Source organism: Eupeodes corollae, chromosome 3 (assembly GCF_945859685.1).
Source record: "Eupeodes corollae chromosome 3, idEupCoro1.1, whole genome shotgun sequence".
In the NCBI taxonomy this organism is placed as follows: Eukaryota; Metazoa; Arthropoda; class Insecta; order Diptera; family Syrphidae; genus Eupeodes; species Eupeodes corollae.
The window spans coordinates 49,569,834-49,585,264 of record NC_079149.1 but is presented as its reverse complement, the minus strand read 5'-3'; the positions used below and the strand labels follow the sequence as shown (position 1 = coordinate 49,585,264).

General features: G+C 33.8%; 2 protein-coding genes across 4 annotated transcripts; both read left to right on the top strand.

Moving 5' to 3' along the window:
- The first annotated feature begins 1,696 nt into the window (after nt 1-1,696).
- LOC129951946 (mitochondrial intermediate peptidase) lies at nt 1,697-4,527 on the top strand. Its single transcript, XM_056064315.1, has 9 exons — nt 1,697-1,914; nt 1,991-2,113; nt 2,181-2,320; nt 2,383-2,649; nt 2,706-3,012; nt 3,080-3,667; nt 3,731-3,844; nt 3,915-4,037; nt 4,096-4,527. The coding sequence occupies exons 1-9, from the start codon at nt 1,774-1,776 to the stop codon at nt 4,411-4,413; spliced, it is 2,121 nt and encodes a 706-aa protein (XP_055920290.1). The 5' UTR covers nt 1,697-1,773; the 3' UTR covers nt 4,414-4,527.
- Nucleotides 4,528-7,907: 3,380 nt separating this feature from the next.
- On the top strand, nt 7,908-14,388 carry LOC129949619 (calcium permeable stress-gated cation channel 1). 3 transcript variants are annotated; one of them, XM_056061189.1, is made up of 2 exons: nt 7,908-8,042; nt 11,898-14,388. In XM_056061189.1, exon 2 carries the CDS (start codon nt 11,959-11,961, stop codon nt 14,203-14,205), a length of 2,247 nt encoding a protein of 748 aa, XP_055917164.1. In that variant the 5' UTR covers nt 7,908-8,042; nt 11,898-11,958; the 3' UTR covers nt 14,206-14,388. The 3 variants fall into 3 exon arrangements, with proteins under 3 accessions (XP_055917164.1, XP_055917165.1, XP_055917166.1); XM_056061190.1 differs by lacking the exon at nt 7,908-8,042 and adding an exon at nt 8,061-8,216; XM_056061191.1 differs by lacking the exon at nt 7,908-8,042 and adding an exon at nt 8,223-8,359.
- Nucleotides 14,389-15,431: the final 1,043 nt, after the last annotated feature.

Below are 15,431 nucleotides of genomic sequence, written 5' to 3'. Positions count from 1 at the left end.
ATACTCACCTCGCTGTTGATTTGTCAAAACTTGACATTACTCAAATTGGGCCACGTTCGCATTGCAGCTCTAGGGTGCGCTTATACTTTCAGCACGGTTTTTTCTGTTTTTAGCGAAATTTTCCATAAAATACATGGAATTTGTGTGCCAAAAGCATTCAAATATTATTTTTAGCACAGTTTTCACTAAAAAGAATGTGTAAAATTCATTTTTCTAAAAATATTGCATTCATTTTTCAATTTTTGAATTCAACGGATTTCTTTTTTGAACGTCTGAGTTCACCTCACATTGTTTTCCCCCGTAATTGTGCAAACTTCACCAAAAGCCCATAACTACTACATAGAATCTGGATTTTCCCATAAGAAATGCACGGGAGAACTAACACATGCTTATGCTAACGGGCAAAATTCTCTAAATTTAGTTTGTAGGCCGAAAGAGAGCAAACCCATTAAGTCGGGACTCTAGATAATATATTTCCTCTATGGTTTACATTTTAAGCTTTTAGAAAGAAGTACATAAAAAAGGCTAACAAATTAACCAGAAGATTAATTCTTTTAAGGAAACTTAATTCTCTTGAAGAAGTATTTACTTTAAATCTATATAACAATTTTTAAATTTTTTTTACAAAGTACTTTTCACAAAAGTTTATCACACGGGAAATTTCTAATTTCTCTTCATTCAAGTGCATTCAGATAAACATGCAGATTATATTAGTCGATGAATGATGTGCAGATCCACTCTCTATAGTCTACATTTATGAAGATCTTTGTATATTATTTGTATATAATTTTGCATCCTCTTTTTGTGCAGGTTATAAAATGCAGAATAGTGTAAGTCTACCATTAGATACCAATTATTTAAAGTTTCATCAAATTAGGCCAATCATTCGCTAATTAACTAAACTGCCAATGTGGATTTACATGTATCTGCATAATGCAAAAAAAGTAAATGGAGGCAGGATATAGTCAAAACCTGAAAGTTGGAGAGAATATACCTGTGGAAACTGTTTCTAACAAAAACACTCTATATAGAGTGTTTTTGGTTTCTAACTTCCTCACCTTTTTGACAGCACAGTGCACAGTGATGCCTCAAGTCTTTTTATGATAGTGTAGTGAAATAATTCAACATTTCATAGAAAATAATGAGAAAGTGGGAAAATATTTTCGGACAACCAAGAAATATTATATCCATCCCTGAAAACATTACTCACACACAATAATGGTTAAGAATTGTAAGTCACTAGGCCCTAGTTCTTAACCGACTGTTGCGCCACCTAACTTATCTATTATTAACCAACAAATATTGCTTTTTTCATAGTTTTAAAACTATAGTTAAAAATTACTTTTAACGCTTTACAAAGTAAAAAAATAATTAAGTCTTCAGCTTGCTTGCTTTTACAGCTTAAAACATCTTTCGACAGAATTTAAGTTTCAAGAGTACGGTATATTTTTATAATTGTTTATTTTATATTTTTATATTTTTAAACATCACCTCAAAATTTTTGAAATCAAATTTATGAACGACACATCAAATATTGAATAACTATTGTAAGACTTTTCTTCAAAGTTCTTATGTGGCGAAAACATCAACTAAGACGCGCGTTAAATGTGTTTCGTAAGTATTGCGATATCATATTCCATTTACCACTTTAAATATCCTAATGTCAATAATGACATCTGTCATCTCATAACGATACTTTAAATTTTTGATTTCTCTTTTTTAATCCTTCTTACGAAATACGACGAAACTTTTAAATATTTTTTTTATCATAAAATGTACAAATTAAATAAAACTCTCACAAAACACTTAATTTTAAATAGACATTTCAAAAACTACCTCTCAACATGGTCTCCTTTAGCAACTGCATTCAATTCGCCACCATATAAGAAAATTAATTTAACGCGCAATGATGTGGTAAGCACTTTTTATTTTTGTTTTGTGTCACCAACATTCCAATTCTACTGATCTAGTGATGTCTTTCGTTCGGTAGGGATTGTTTAACTTACCTGAATTAAAGTCCTTCGAAGGATTCTATCTATTGAAAGATAATGTGGGAAACAAAACTGACGACTTAATCCAAGAAGCTATCTCCCAAAATCGTTCAAGAAAAATGGTAAACCACAATCATTTGAAAACTTTCTCATAATGGCACCATAAACAACATCATTTACTTGTTTAAGGTTGAGATTTTCGATGAACTATCTGATTCCCTTTGCAAAGTCGCTGATCTTGCTGAATTTATTCGAATCGCTCATCCACAGATTAAGTATTCGCATGCGGCCGAGGAGGCTTGCATATCAATAAGTGGAATTGTCGAGAGGTAAATCATTTTGGAGATTCAAAAAGAAAGCAACAATTCAAAAATAAATTGAAACTTCTTAGTTTGAATACGCATAAACCAATATTCAAGGCACTCCAAGGTGTTGTCGAAAATGGTGACATTATGCCAACAACAGAAATCGATCGTCACGTAGCCAAACTCTTTTTATTTGATTTCGAGCAATGTGGGATTCACCTGCCGGAGTCCGAGAGGCAAAAAGTAGTTCGTCTGAATGATGCTATCCTTCAATTGGGTCAGAAATTCATGGGTGGAGCCGTCCAACCATCAGCGATACCCAGAAAAAGTGTTCCAGAATCGGTAGCACATATGTTAGTTAATTTATCTAAGAAGAATTATAAATTAAATATAACTCTGTGGGTTTTAGATTTCCATCAGATGGAGACAACGTGTATGTGTCTGGACTATATACCAACTCTTCTAGTGCTCAGGCTAGAGAAGCAGCTTTCAGGCTCTTCCTTCGGCCAGTGGAGAGCCAAGAAGAACTCTTATCCGATCTCATCGCTTGTAGATACTATCTAGCAAAAACTTGCGGTTTCGAAACTTATGCACATCGAGCTCTGAATTCTAGCACCGTGGAGAATCCAACTATGGTCAAGCAATTTATTGACGAATTATCTGACGAGCTCCGACCTAGGGCAGCAAGAGACTTTGAAATAATGGAAAAAATAAAGGTTTTAAACTTTGAATTAAATGATTTGAACTTTTAATACATTTATGAAATCAAAATGATCCTTTCAGAAAAAGGACACTAGAAACTTAAATGCCGTGTTGGCTGCTTGGGACACACCCTATTTCACTTCAGTGGTCAAAAGTCAATTGCTCAACGCAAGTTCCAATGATTTCCTGCCCTATTTTAGTTTAGGCGGTTGCATGGAAGGCTTAGATAATCTCATGAAATCACTGTATGGAGTCAGTTTAGAAAACACTGAAGTTGAACCCGGCGAAGTGTGGAACAATGACATCTACAAACTATCTGTTATACATGAGACTGAAGGCCTCTTGGGGTACATTTATTGTGATTTCTTTGAACGCAATGGAAAACCAAATCAGGACTGCCATTTCACAATTCAAGGGGGCAAAAAACTATCGGATGGAAGCTATCAGCTGCCAATAGTCGTAGTTATGTTGAATTTGAGTCCAGCCCGGTGGACAGGACCGACTCTGTTGTCTCCGTCTCGTGTGGATAACCTTTTCCATGAAATGGGTCATGCGATGCATTCGATGTTGGGACGAACCGAGTATCAACATGTAACGGGGACTCGTTGTAGTACCGATTTCGCTGAGGTGCCATCAATTCTAATGGAATACTTTGCAAGTGATCCCAGGGTGAGTCAGTGAGAAATTCTTATTGATCCAAGCACAAAACAAATCTATTTCTCCGTCTAAAAGGTACTAAAAACATTTGCAAAGCACTATAGAACACATGAGCCAATGTCTGAAGAAATGCTGCAACGACTCTGCGCATCGAAAAACCTTTTCTCAGCCAGTGAAACACAGTTGCAGGTGAAAATTCTTCTTATTCCATGTTTGAATTTCATTGACTAAACAAACAAAAATATTTCTACCTTTCAAGGTTTTCTATTCTGCTTTAGATCAAGCTTATCATTCAGAAAAACCAAATCAAGGTCAAAATACAACAGATACGCTGAAAGAAGTTCAAGCCAAATATTACAGCCTTCCTTATGTGGAAAATACTGTAAGTTTTACTTTATCTATATTCATGATGTTCTTTTATTCTATGACTACATTCACAGGCTTGGCAACTTCGATTTGCGCACTTAGTTGGTTATGGTGCAAAATATTACTCCTACCTTATATCAAAAACAATAGCGTCTTGGATATGGCAGACATATTTTGAAGCTAATCCTTTCAACAGGGAGTCTGGTGAAAAGTATAGACAAGAAGTTTTAGCTCATGGCGGTGGTATTCCGAGTCGACAATTGGTAGCCAACTTTTTGCAAAGAGATGTAACGCCAAAAGCTTTATCGCAAAGTTTGATCCATGAGATCGATTTAAATAATGAGAAAATCAAAGAAATGAGTAAAAAGTTTAAATCATCGATTGGTGAATAATGAAGATGATGCATAATAAAAAAAAACTGTTATATTAAATCTTAAGTTTAATTTGAAAATTTGAGTCATAAGTGTTTAATAAATTTAAGTATTTATTGTTATGAAGATCCTTCAGCCCTAAGCTTTTTAATGCGATAGATTTTCGTTTGCGATTGAGTTTATAATTTAAGCAATTGATGTTTTCGTTTACTATTTTTAAATGATCTGCTTTAATATTTGTATTGTTTTATCTTCCGTAAAAAATACATCTTATAAGTTACTTAACAACAAAGTAGCTCACACTTTTTGAAGCCCAACAAATTGCATTCACTCTTTTTGAACAAAAATTTGTGAACTAATCGAAAACTATTTCGAACAAAATCGTGAAAAATATAGGGATTTATTTTTCCCGTGCACTTTTGAAACCCTTTCATTATACTAAGAAATATTGAAGCATCGAAATATTACGGATTGGTATTTTTTCTTTATTAAAGCCACCTTGACGAATAGTATTTAAGTTAATTTATGAACTATGACTATGAAAATTTACCAAAACAACTTCAAGGCCATTTTTTATCAAGGAAATAAGATGAAAGATATTTTTTCTGTTTTTCATCCTGTTTACTTCATTAGGTCAGAGCAAGCTTTCGTGTTCTTTTATTTGTAAGCCCTCTTTTTTTTTATATTGTACGCGCAAGAAGGGTAAACTGATGGGCATTCCTAAAAGAACGAGTATTGGTTGAATTGTTTGAGGGGGAAATGCAACTGGCTATTTCATTAGAGCATTGCTTATGGAAGTAGCGATAGAAAAATAAGATACATGAAACCTTACGACGTTGCTCGAGAGATGCAAAAGTTTCAGTTAGACAATGGTCACCTCTCATTTTTAGAGCTCTCTTTTGAATTCTGTCCAAGAGACTCAAGTGGGTTATAGGAGCACCTGCCCAAATGTGGGAATTGTACTCAAGTTTTGGACGAATATAGGCGTTATAAATTATAGCCAGATCAGAAGGGGTACAAAACTTCTTGCATCGTCGAAGAAAACCTAATCACTTTGCAGCATTTTTGGCGATGTCAAATATGTGATCACTACACAACAAGTGGTTTGTAATGCACATACCTAGGACTGATAGCTGTTCAGTCTCCTCGATGCAAGTACCACTCATTGGGGGAGGGTTACGCTTTTGCGACAGAGTAGACAGCATTGAGTTTTCGAAGCATTAAATTCTACACGGTTTTGATTCCCCATTGAACAATGCTGTCAAGATCTGAATTTAATGGGCTTATCATACGCTGCCGTTGGTAGTCCACATCCGAAGAACAAGGATGAGAATCTAAAAACGAATATGAAAAGCTGAGGGTACTGTTATCCGCGAAACAATTTAGTGGGTTAGAAGTTTCAGACAAAAGATCATTTATAAAAATGAGGAAGAGCGTCGGAGACAAAACGGAGCCCTGGGGCACACCAGCGTTTATTTTGTGAATATCAGATTTGAACCCGTCCAATACTACTTGAGTTGAACGGTCCGAAAGGTAATTTCTAACCCAACGAAAAAGGGATTCATCAATACCAAATGCACGCATTTTCTTAAAACTTTTAAGCGATCGATGTCCCAATAACGATTTTTGTATCGTAAATTGTTGTCTAGGATCTCAAAAATGTTGTGCCAAAAGATTATGGTCGGAAAAAACTATTTGCGAAATTACTTGCGGCTTTCTACTATTTTATTTAATCATATTTGACATCAGATTTGTAAACATTGCCTTTCCTGGATTTTTGGGACCATTTGAAAAATGATTCGACAGCTTAATTTTCATTAGGAGACGTATTCCATAGATACCAAATATATTTACTATGATTTTTCAGTCATGAGTATCTTAAGTTTCTGCCCCCACTATTAATAATTCTACCCATTATAAACTGAAGAGGCTTGATATCCTTCCCTATTTCCCTTAAGCTCGCACTTTGTTTAAACATGTTAAGGGTATTAATAACTTTTGAGTGCGTGTTAATAATTAAAAAAATATTCTGGAGTTAAGTAATTGACCTAGAGACCTCTTCGTAAAACGAATCCGGTAGGAGGAAAGATAAACTTATTGGTTGCATTTTTTTAGTCAATGGGGAGTTTTATCCGTACATTTCAAGTTAGGTTTCAGATCAATTCTAAAAATCGTTATTCGCCTTGTTTTTGTTTAGAAGGTATCTCTAGCATTTGTGTGGTTTGTTTTCACTTTTGAGGCGATTCATTTTGACATTGTATCTCCAACATAATTTTTGAAAATGTTCCAACATTTTTGCCTCCCTTAAGATACTTTTATTTAAACATCAAGTGAGTCGCCTCAAGAAAGTCCAACGTAAACAAAGTTTTTCTTCAATATTTGTCAATTGCGACCATATATGTATCTGCATTTAAATTTTCCAAAACAAAAAAGATTTAATATTACTCCTAGCGAGGAATTGACAAACCGTCCAAGATTAATTCTTTTCATGAAAAGTACTTTCTCAAATTAGCTCGGATTCGAAACATTCTGAACATTACTCATATACAGGAATGGTTGACAGTTGTAAGTCACTAGGTTCTGGTTTTCTACATGCTGTTGCGCCACTTAATTTATTTAAGTGCCATAATTCAGGTCCTTTTCATACATTCTGTATCATCCACTATGACCCCGTGGATTAAATTTTAGGCATATTTCAACATTTATATATTTCCCTTAAACCATAGTTGTTGATTTCAAGTGGATTTACAAGTTTTTGTATTTGATTTCTGCAAAATATAGAGGATGTAAGATTCAAAACTCATATTTGTTCGAAAGAGACAAAAGATCAAAATATAGAAGATCTTGTTAAATGCAGATTATAGAGTGTTCCTTAAAGCAGATATTAAGACAGACAAGTTCTTTCTTCTTCTAAAGCAGCATTTACATGAGCGCAACCAACGAACGACGAATGACTAACAAAATGTGAGTTTATATACGTTTGAAGACACATTTCTACACAAATTCTTAACAAAACGATAGGAATATAGTTTCTATTTGATTTATGATGCATACTTTTAATTTTCAATATCATTTATTAATAAATTTAAGAAAACAAATTTATTCGTCGCGAAAAAAAATTGAAGTTGATACGAACTGTCAAGCTTTATTCGCGTTCCATATTATCCACACTCCCAACGAATAAAATAATCGCTCGTACTTAACCTAAACAAATCAATCTTGTTTTGGTTTCGGTGGTCAAAGTCAAACTTTATTCGCGACGAATTAGAAACTCTCATGTGAAAGAAATGTTAAAATCGATGAATATTCGTTTATTCGTTCGTCGTGCTCATGTGAATAATGCTTAAGTTACTCTTCCACACATTCGTTTTTTTGATAAACATTTATCCCCTTCTGCTTTTAATAAAACAGCAAATCCAGATACATGCAAGTCCTCCATTATTTTGTCATCGAAGTTGCTATAAAAACATAATACTTAAGTGTTTGCTCAGCCTAACTATAATATAAAGAGATTTTGGCATCACTTATTTAAGTCATTTTCTTCTGTCACCGCATTATAATAAACTCCGCATATGTTTGGTCGTTCATACAAAAAAAGTTATGACGATTTACATTTATTAATTAATGTAGTGTTGTTATTTGCACATTCGGTAAGTGTTTTAAAAAGTATATATATAGAAAAAATATTTTTTTCATTAAATGCAACGTATAAACTATACAAAAACATGAGTGTTAATAAGACAATATCCAAAAGTAGATATTTAAGTGTTTGTGAATAAGCGTTTTTCTTTGTTTATTTCTTTATACCGTAAAATATTACTGAGGTAATTAAAATATTTAAAAACAATATTTTGCAATGGAAACTTTCACTATAAAGTGGCTGAAATATTAAAATTATCAAAAGTACAATCTCTACTTTACATCTTAAAAGTCGAGGTCGAAAAAGTGAAAAAAAAGACAATAAGAGGTAATGAATCACCTCGAGTCGAGTATTGTTATGGCATAAGAACAACAACACTGATTTGATTTTGACCGTAGGTTTTATCTATAGAAAAAAGTACTCTTCAGATTGTTACCTACATATATTCGAAGTTGTGTTGTTCTCTTCCAAAAAAAAGGTGAAACGGGTGAAACTTTCGTCATCATTATCTTTTAATCGGTTGATTACCCAAAATAAAATACTAAAAACACACAAAAATACCCCCTATTTCAGTGTGTGCCGTTTGCCACAACATCAGAGAACACCGGAGCTTGTAAAAGAAGGCCTTACTATTTGTGCCTTTTAGTCAAATGGAATCATATTCACAGATAAAGTGGAGCATGGATTTTCTTTTCTTCTGTTTTCTTCTTTTATGTCTGACAAAGCGATTGCGACGTTCTGACCTATTAAACTCTTGACTATATTAAAGATAAAAGAACTGAGGAACTATTCGGTGTGTTATCTTTTTCTGTGGATGAGGAAAACTTTTTAGTTTTTGTTGTATTTGATGTTTGTTGTTTTATAAACTGTACATATATTATTATATTATGCGAATACGTTCTCATTTGGCGATGTTTGAAATTGTGTCAGTAGGTAGTACCATAATGGAATTTGATAAATAAATTATTAAGCCTAAGATGTAGCAAGAAATTTACTGGGAAACTATTTAGATTAAGTGCGTGCTAAACAAGAAGCCTATTTTTTTAAATTAAGGGCGTTATATGTTAAGTATTTGTCTAATATAAGAACCTATAATACCTGTCGAGTGTAGTAATCTTAAAGCAAAATAAAAACTACATTACTTTTCACTTATATACTTTGTTGTTCTCATAATAAAACATGACACCTTTAACTTTATTCTATTTATATAGTAGCTAGGTAAAGTAAATCAACCACCCAAGTCTGATGTGGTTTTTTTTTATGGTCTATGTAATAAATCATCCAGTTATGAAAGGTTAATGGCATTTTAATTCTCCTTGTTTTTTTTTTACTTTAAAGCAAAATAAACGAAAGATTTATTCGACATTGAAGAGAAGCCAAAGTTGTTTCTACTTTGAATTTTTCTTTGAGCAATAAAAATGCAAATTATATTCTCAGAATATGTAAAAAGTGTTGAATGTTGAAGTGTTCTGAATTTCGTTCTTCCAAAGATGTAGAATAACAATATATAAAACACATTGCAAAAAGGTCAGTTTCGAGTTTTTAAACTTATTATACTTACGTATATTTATTTTGTTATTATCGAATGAGCTTTATCAACATTACCTAGTCTAGTCCCGACCTCTTTTAACAAGTCTTCAACTTATTCTGATCGCCAACATCTAATCGTTCCTGTTCATGCCATACTGCAAATGTATGTTACTAAGAAATCATCCATAGAACATATCACAATCTTAGTGATTTGCTAGCCTTAATAATACAGAACCACGTTTGTAATACTTCAAATTCACCCCTTTCTACCGTGATCGTAATCCAACTTTTACATACTGATCAAGATTTACAGCTTGATCTGGATGAAGAAATCGTTTTCATCCTTAGACATGTTCATTGGCCAATCTGAAAAGCTAAAGGATACCACTTTCGGAAATTTAGAAATATTCCTATTGAAAAAAATGTTGGCCTACGAACTAACTTCTATCATAATTTCCTATATTTGTTTGGTAATAAACCCCAAAGTAAAATTAATTCAGTCCCAAAATATAAACAAATTATGTTCCAAACATGGGACTTTTCTTTATGAACTAATAAACAAACGAATCTGAAATGCTTCTAAAATTATATAAAAACAGTGAGGTATGTATGCAACCACTCGCTAGTCAAGAGACTTAGGTATGTGCGAGGATTTAAACTCTTGAACTACAGTTTTTCGTTTTTAAAAGTTGTTTGTTTTTCAAAATGAAGTAACTGGTAATTTTTTATAACATAACTAACAAAGTCAAAAATAGATTATGCACTTATTGCCATTGCAACAATTGGTGGTCGTTAGCCCCTTTTGTCAGGTGGGAGTTAACTCTTTTGTTATTTCGTAGGGTCAAAAATTGTATTAACTTTCAAGAGAACAGTATTTACAAAGATCATGCCACAGTGCCTACTTTCATTCAAGGCAGATAATTTTGTTTCATACCATCTGATATGTGAAGCAAATTTTAATATTTGTACAAATGTTAATTATTAGTAAAAATTTCACCTGTGTTGGAAGAAAAAAAATGTATCACCCTTATGTGTGTTCAAGAGAAATTGATCACTAATTTTTGAGATCTTATATGAAAAGATTGATCAAAATAATAAAACTTTTTTATTTATATTTGGAAACAAAAATTGATAACGTTTTGTTATTTTATTATTAAATAAAAAAAAAGAAGTTACTACCATGCCAAAAATTAAAGGGATATCAAATAAAAGTCACGCAAATAAGCAACAACTAAATAAACAATTAGACTTATACATTATCGCCCCTTATTTGTGGTGTGTGTATTCAAAATTAAACTAATAACTTCCTCCCCTGTTAACATTTAAGGCTGGTTTTATAATAATTTTACAATAAAAAAAAAATGACGTTGATATTTTTAGACAATGACGTGTTTATATTAATTTTGAAGCAATTACTCAATGCTTTTAATATTTAGAAATATCACGCATTAAAGTGAAAACTAGAAAAACTTTGTTTTAAATTTTAACTACTCTAATGGAAGAGAGCTTTAAGATTTTCATTAGTGATTTGTGATGATGGCGCTCTTTATTTGAGTATATCTAAGATCTTAAAAACATGTGCGGTTTTCTGAGTGTTTGACATTGAATATGAATTCCTGATATCCGCTTTAGATTTGTGCGGCCACTTGGTGACCATCCCCGCAGTTATATTGCTGATAGCCTTATATGTTTGTCACTTTCAGTAGATTTGTTTACTAACAGATGTTAAGTGTGATAAGAAAATGTTATCTTTCTTAAGAATGTTGACAAAAAAACTAATAAACTTATTAATCATCATTCGATTTTTTTAATATCTTATCAGCCAATGCATGTAGGGTGGAATTTTAGACAGAATTACGTGTTTTAGTGTTTAGAGACTTGCTTTATTAAATGATTTGAATTGAATCCATATCCTTATAAAATTTAAAAGAAATTAAGTATTTACTTACTAGGGTCGCTAGACCTATTACGTCCATGAAGTTCACCTTTGCCGAGTAAAGGGGTTTTAATACTCCTAAACGCCATGTTTCTGGAAATTTACTGCAGCTCTCTTTAACAATTTCACATTCGTGCTGATACCTGTTTGACCGTTCTTCGCCAAGTAATAATAGCTTGGCCCACTTCTCTGCCTTCTTGTGTGCGGGAATTCTACTTCATCGGTTGGCCCGCAATGCACCCGTCGCCACTTTCGTCTTTATATAATAGACTATGAGTTCCTGGCCCATTCTCGCATGAACTGTTAACGAACCAACAATATTTACTATACAAAAATTAGAAACATAACAAACAAATAATTTTTCAACTATATTCTAACGTTTGATCTTTTTATTTTCAGACTTTGAAACAAAAGAACTAACGAAACCAGTATTAAATTAGTTCTAAGTACCAAAACCAAAATGTTCGAAAACGAAGGCATCGACGACGAAGACCTGGATTGTTCCAATTTGACAAACCGAACAAGTGTTATCTTTACAAACGCATACAATGGAATTCCTCAGACATTGATACTTAACGTCGTGGCATGGCTTCTGCTTATTATACTATTTACAACCTTACGTCACCAAGCTGGAGATTTTGGACGTTTGGCGTTGGTCAACAATCGAGGAAATAAAAAACGATGGACTGAAGTATTCTATTCACAACGCAGTGAATCAGTGCAAACACCTTCAAGTGATTTTCAAGGATCTCTCACAGTAAACAATCACCCTATCGATCATGGATTATTCACTTGGGTTAAAATAACATGGCAGCTTAAGAAAGAACAAATTTTGTTGCACACTGGACCCGATGCCGTTCACTATCTATCGTTCCAACAACATCTGATGGTTGTTATGGCTATCGTTACGGCAATCTCGCTCATTGTCATATTCCCCATTAACTTTCTGAATGGCACCGATCGAAATGGAACTTATGCTGTGAATGCTTTTGGTCATACGACAATGTCAAATCTGCCTCCGGATTCTGAATGGCTGTGGGTGCATGTAATTGTTGCTATACTTTTCGTACCACTTGTGGTTTTGATAATGCGTCGGTCTTCGGGAAGGAATGCCTTTAAAAAGGCACCCACTCGCACGATAATGATAACAAACATATCATCAAACGATCGCAACAAGACGGTCATTAGAAACTACATCCAAGAGTTGTTCCCCGATGTCACCATTGAGGATGTCCAAGTTGCTTACAATATTTCCAAATTGTATGAAAAGAATACCGAGTATGAAAAAGTTCTAGATGCTCGTATTTACTGCGAGAATCATCGTGACCGCGATTCGATTAAGGTGAAGCCAGAATTTTGTTCATGCAAATCGGAAAATGCCTACGAGTATTATCAGCAGGAGGAGAGAAAGCTATCTGGTGATGTTGCCCGGCTGCGAGCTGCTGCGCTAAATGAACCACTAGGCATTGCATTCCTCACTGTCTCAACTGTCCTTGAAGCACAAAATATTGTGAGTCATTTCACTCCCGGCACATATCGTCAATGGGATCTTACATTCGCTCCATCACCAGTCGATCTCTATTGGGAGAACCTTAACGTCAGTTCTAGCCGATGGTACATTAAATGGGCTATTGTGAATATTATACTCTTCACTGTGCTCTTCTTCTTAACAACTCCAGCTATTGTTGTGAATATGCTTGATAGTGTTGCACTTGTCAACGGCAATAATATCACTCAACTGAGTCCACTTATCTCGGATTTCTTGCCAACATTGATGCTTTGGACACTGTCGGCTCTGATGCCGGTAATTGTGGCTTTTTCGGACAAATGGCTCTCTCACTACACTCGATCCCTGCAGAATTACTCTATCATGACGAAATGCTTTGGATATTTACTCTTTATGATTCTGATTTTACCCTCACTTGGTCTGACTAGTGCTCAGGCTTTGTTAAAATGGACCGTAAGCAATGAGACAAGTCGCTGGCAATGTATTTTCCTTCCAGATCGAGGTTCCTTCTATGTTAATTATGTCATAACTGCGGCTTTTATTGGTACTGCACTGGAACTGTTACGTTTTCCCGAATTAATCGAGTACATCTGGATGCTTTGTACGGCTAAGTCCAAAGCTGAAACTCCGCACATTCGCAAGTCAATTATGATTGAGTTTCCTTTCGGCACACACTACGCTTGGACGGTAGTGGTATTTACCATCAGCATTGTTTACAGTATTTTTTGTCCGCTCATCATGCCATTTGCCATGGTCTACATATGCTTCAAGCATTTTGGTGATCGGTATAATCTTTTCTTCGCCTACGGTCCCAGCAACATGATAAGTCGCAATGGCGGCAAAATACATTCCACAGCTGTAACTATGACAAAGTTCTCTGTAATATTCTTGTTGGTGATAATGGCTATGTTATCGGTTATTCGCGGTCAAGGAATGGCCCGAGGAATAGTTCTTACATTCGCACTTTGCGTCACTATAGTTCTCTTTACTTTTATGTCACCTATTAAGCGATGTACCGCAGCTAAACGGCCGAGTATTGTTGAGATGACTGGACCAGCTCCTTTGTACATTGCGGATGTATTAAAACCTCAATCTGTTCCGCCGCATTCAGGTGCGCCTTTCGCTGGTGCTATGCCAGACTATGGATCGGATAGTGTTTCTGATTTTGACATCAGTTCACAGGGTAGCGTCGAGGCCTAAGAATGTTCTTTTTAATTTTTGTCTTAACTTTAGTCACACTAACAGCGTAACAAACTTGTATCTCGTGCTATTATTGGATAAGATTTTAATTTCTTAAAAACGAAAAAAAGAATACATATGATTGAAATATTTTTTGCAGCTCTTATTGTTTAGAAATTAAAACTGAAATTTAATTCAATTGAATCGCCTTTTAAAATGTGATAACGAAATTTATTCAAAGTTAATATAATTCTTTTCTTTGATTGTTTTCCTATTTTCTAATATATCACATTCTATTGTAAATATTTAACTTTTTTTATATATTTTTTTTTTTTAAATAATTAAGTTGTAAATGTTTGTTAATTGGCAACGCAGTTTCAAACGTCTTTAAATTTATATAGGAAAGTTTCTAAATACAAATATTTATTTTGTATGAATTATTCGTTATAAATTATATATTAACTAAAATATAATATTTATAAGTAATATTATATTATTGTAACATTTCTAATCACTACATAAAATTGTGTTTTATTTAAATGGCAACATGAAATTACAGAAGCCTTCGTTCTTTAGCAACCTATCGTTGGTTTGGGCTTTCAAATCAAAGAGAGTTATATTCCTTAATTTTTGGTAACTTTGTTGCGTATAAATAATGAAAAATCATGCTTAAAAATCAAATTTTAAAGAACAAATTTGTACTAAATTGGAAAATTTAATGAGGTAAGTAAAATTTTAATTATGGCGCCTAAATACCTCAAAGAAAATACTCTTGAATGTTAGTCATTCAATTCGAAATCTGCTCCCAAGGCCGCCGAATACTCATATTACGAAGTAGGCTGTAAGATTATGTGTTGTTTTGGAATTCGCATGATTGCGCTCTCCCAAACCTACCGAAAACATTAAATTTTTGGAAATGATTTCATTGTTATCTTCGACAATCTCTTTCGACAAATCTCATCATCTATCCCATTTGCCAGCCGACATTATCCGGTTCTGCATGATCTTTTCAACGTATAAGGAGTTTCCGAGTCGGTGTCTGATTTTAAACGCCAAAACATGGTAGAGGCCAACTTGGAAAAATACATGTGTACCTCACGGCTATAAGCAGTTTTAAGGGTAATTATTCCAAGGTATTTGAAATATTGAACTACGTAGAACACATTCTCAGTTACTCTGAAGGGTATGACAATTGTTCCTTTTACAGTCGGTTACACCATACTTACTTATGTCTTTATACCTGTTAA

Bases quoted from the DNA above. Each gene is read 5' to 3' on its own strand.
- LOC129949619 (XM_056061189.1), top strand. From the start codon at position 11,959: ATGTTCGAAAACGAAGGCATCGACGACGAAGACCTGGATTGTTCCAAT.
- LOC129951946 (XM_056064315.1), top strand. From the start codon at position 1,774: ATGTACAAATTAAATAAAACTCTCACAAAACACTTAATTTTAAATAGA. The intron at 2,650-2,705 runs GTTAGTTAATTT...TGTGGGTTTTAG, and splicing joins CCAGAATCGGTAGCACATAT to ATTTCCATCAGATGGAGACA. The intron at 3,845-3,914 runs GTGAAAATTCTT...CTACCTTTCAAG, and splicing joins CCAGTGAAACACAGTTGCAG to GTTTTCTATTCTGCTTTAGA.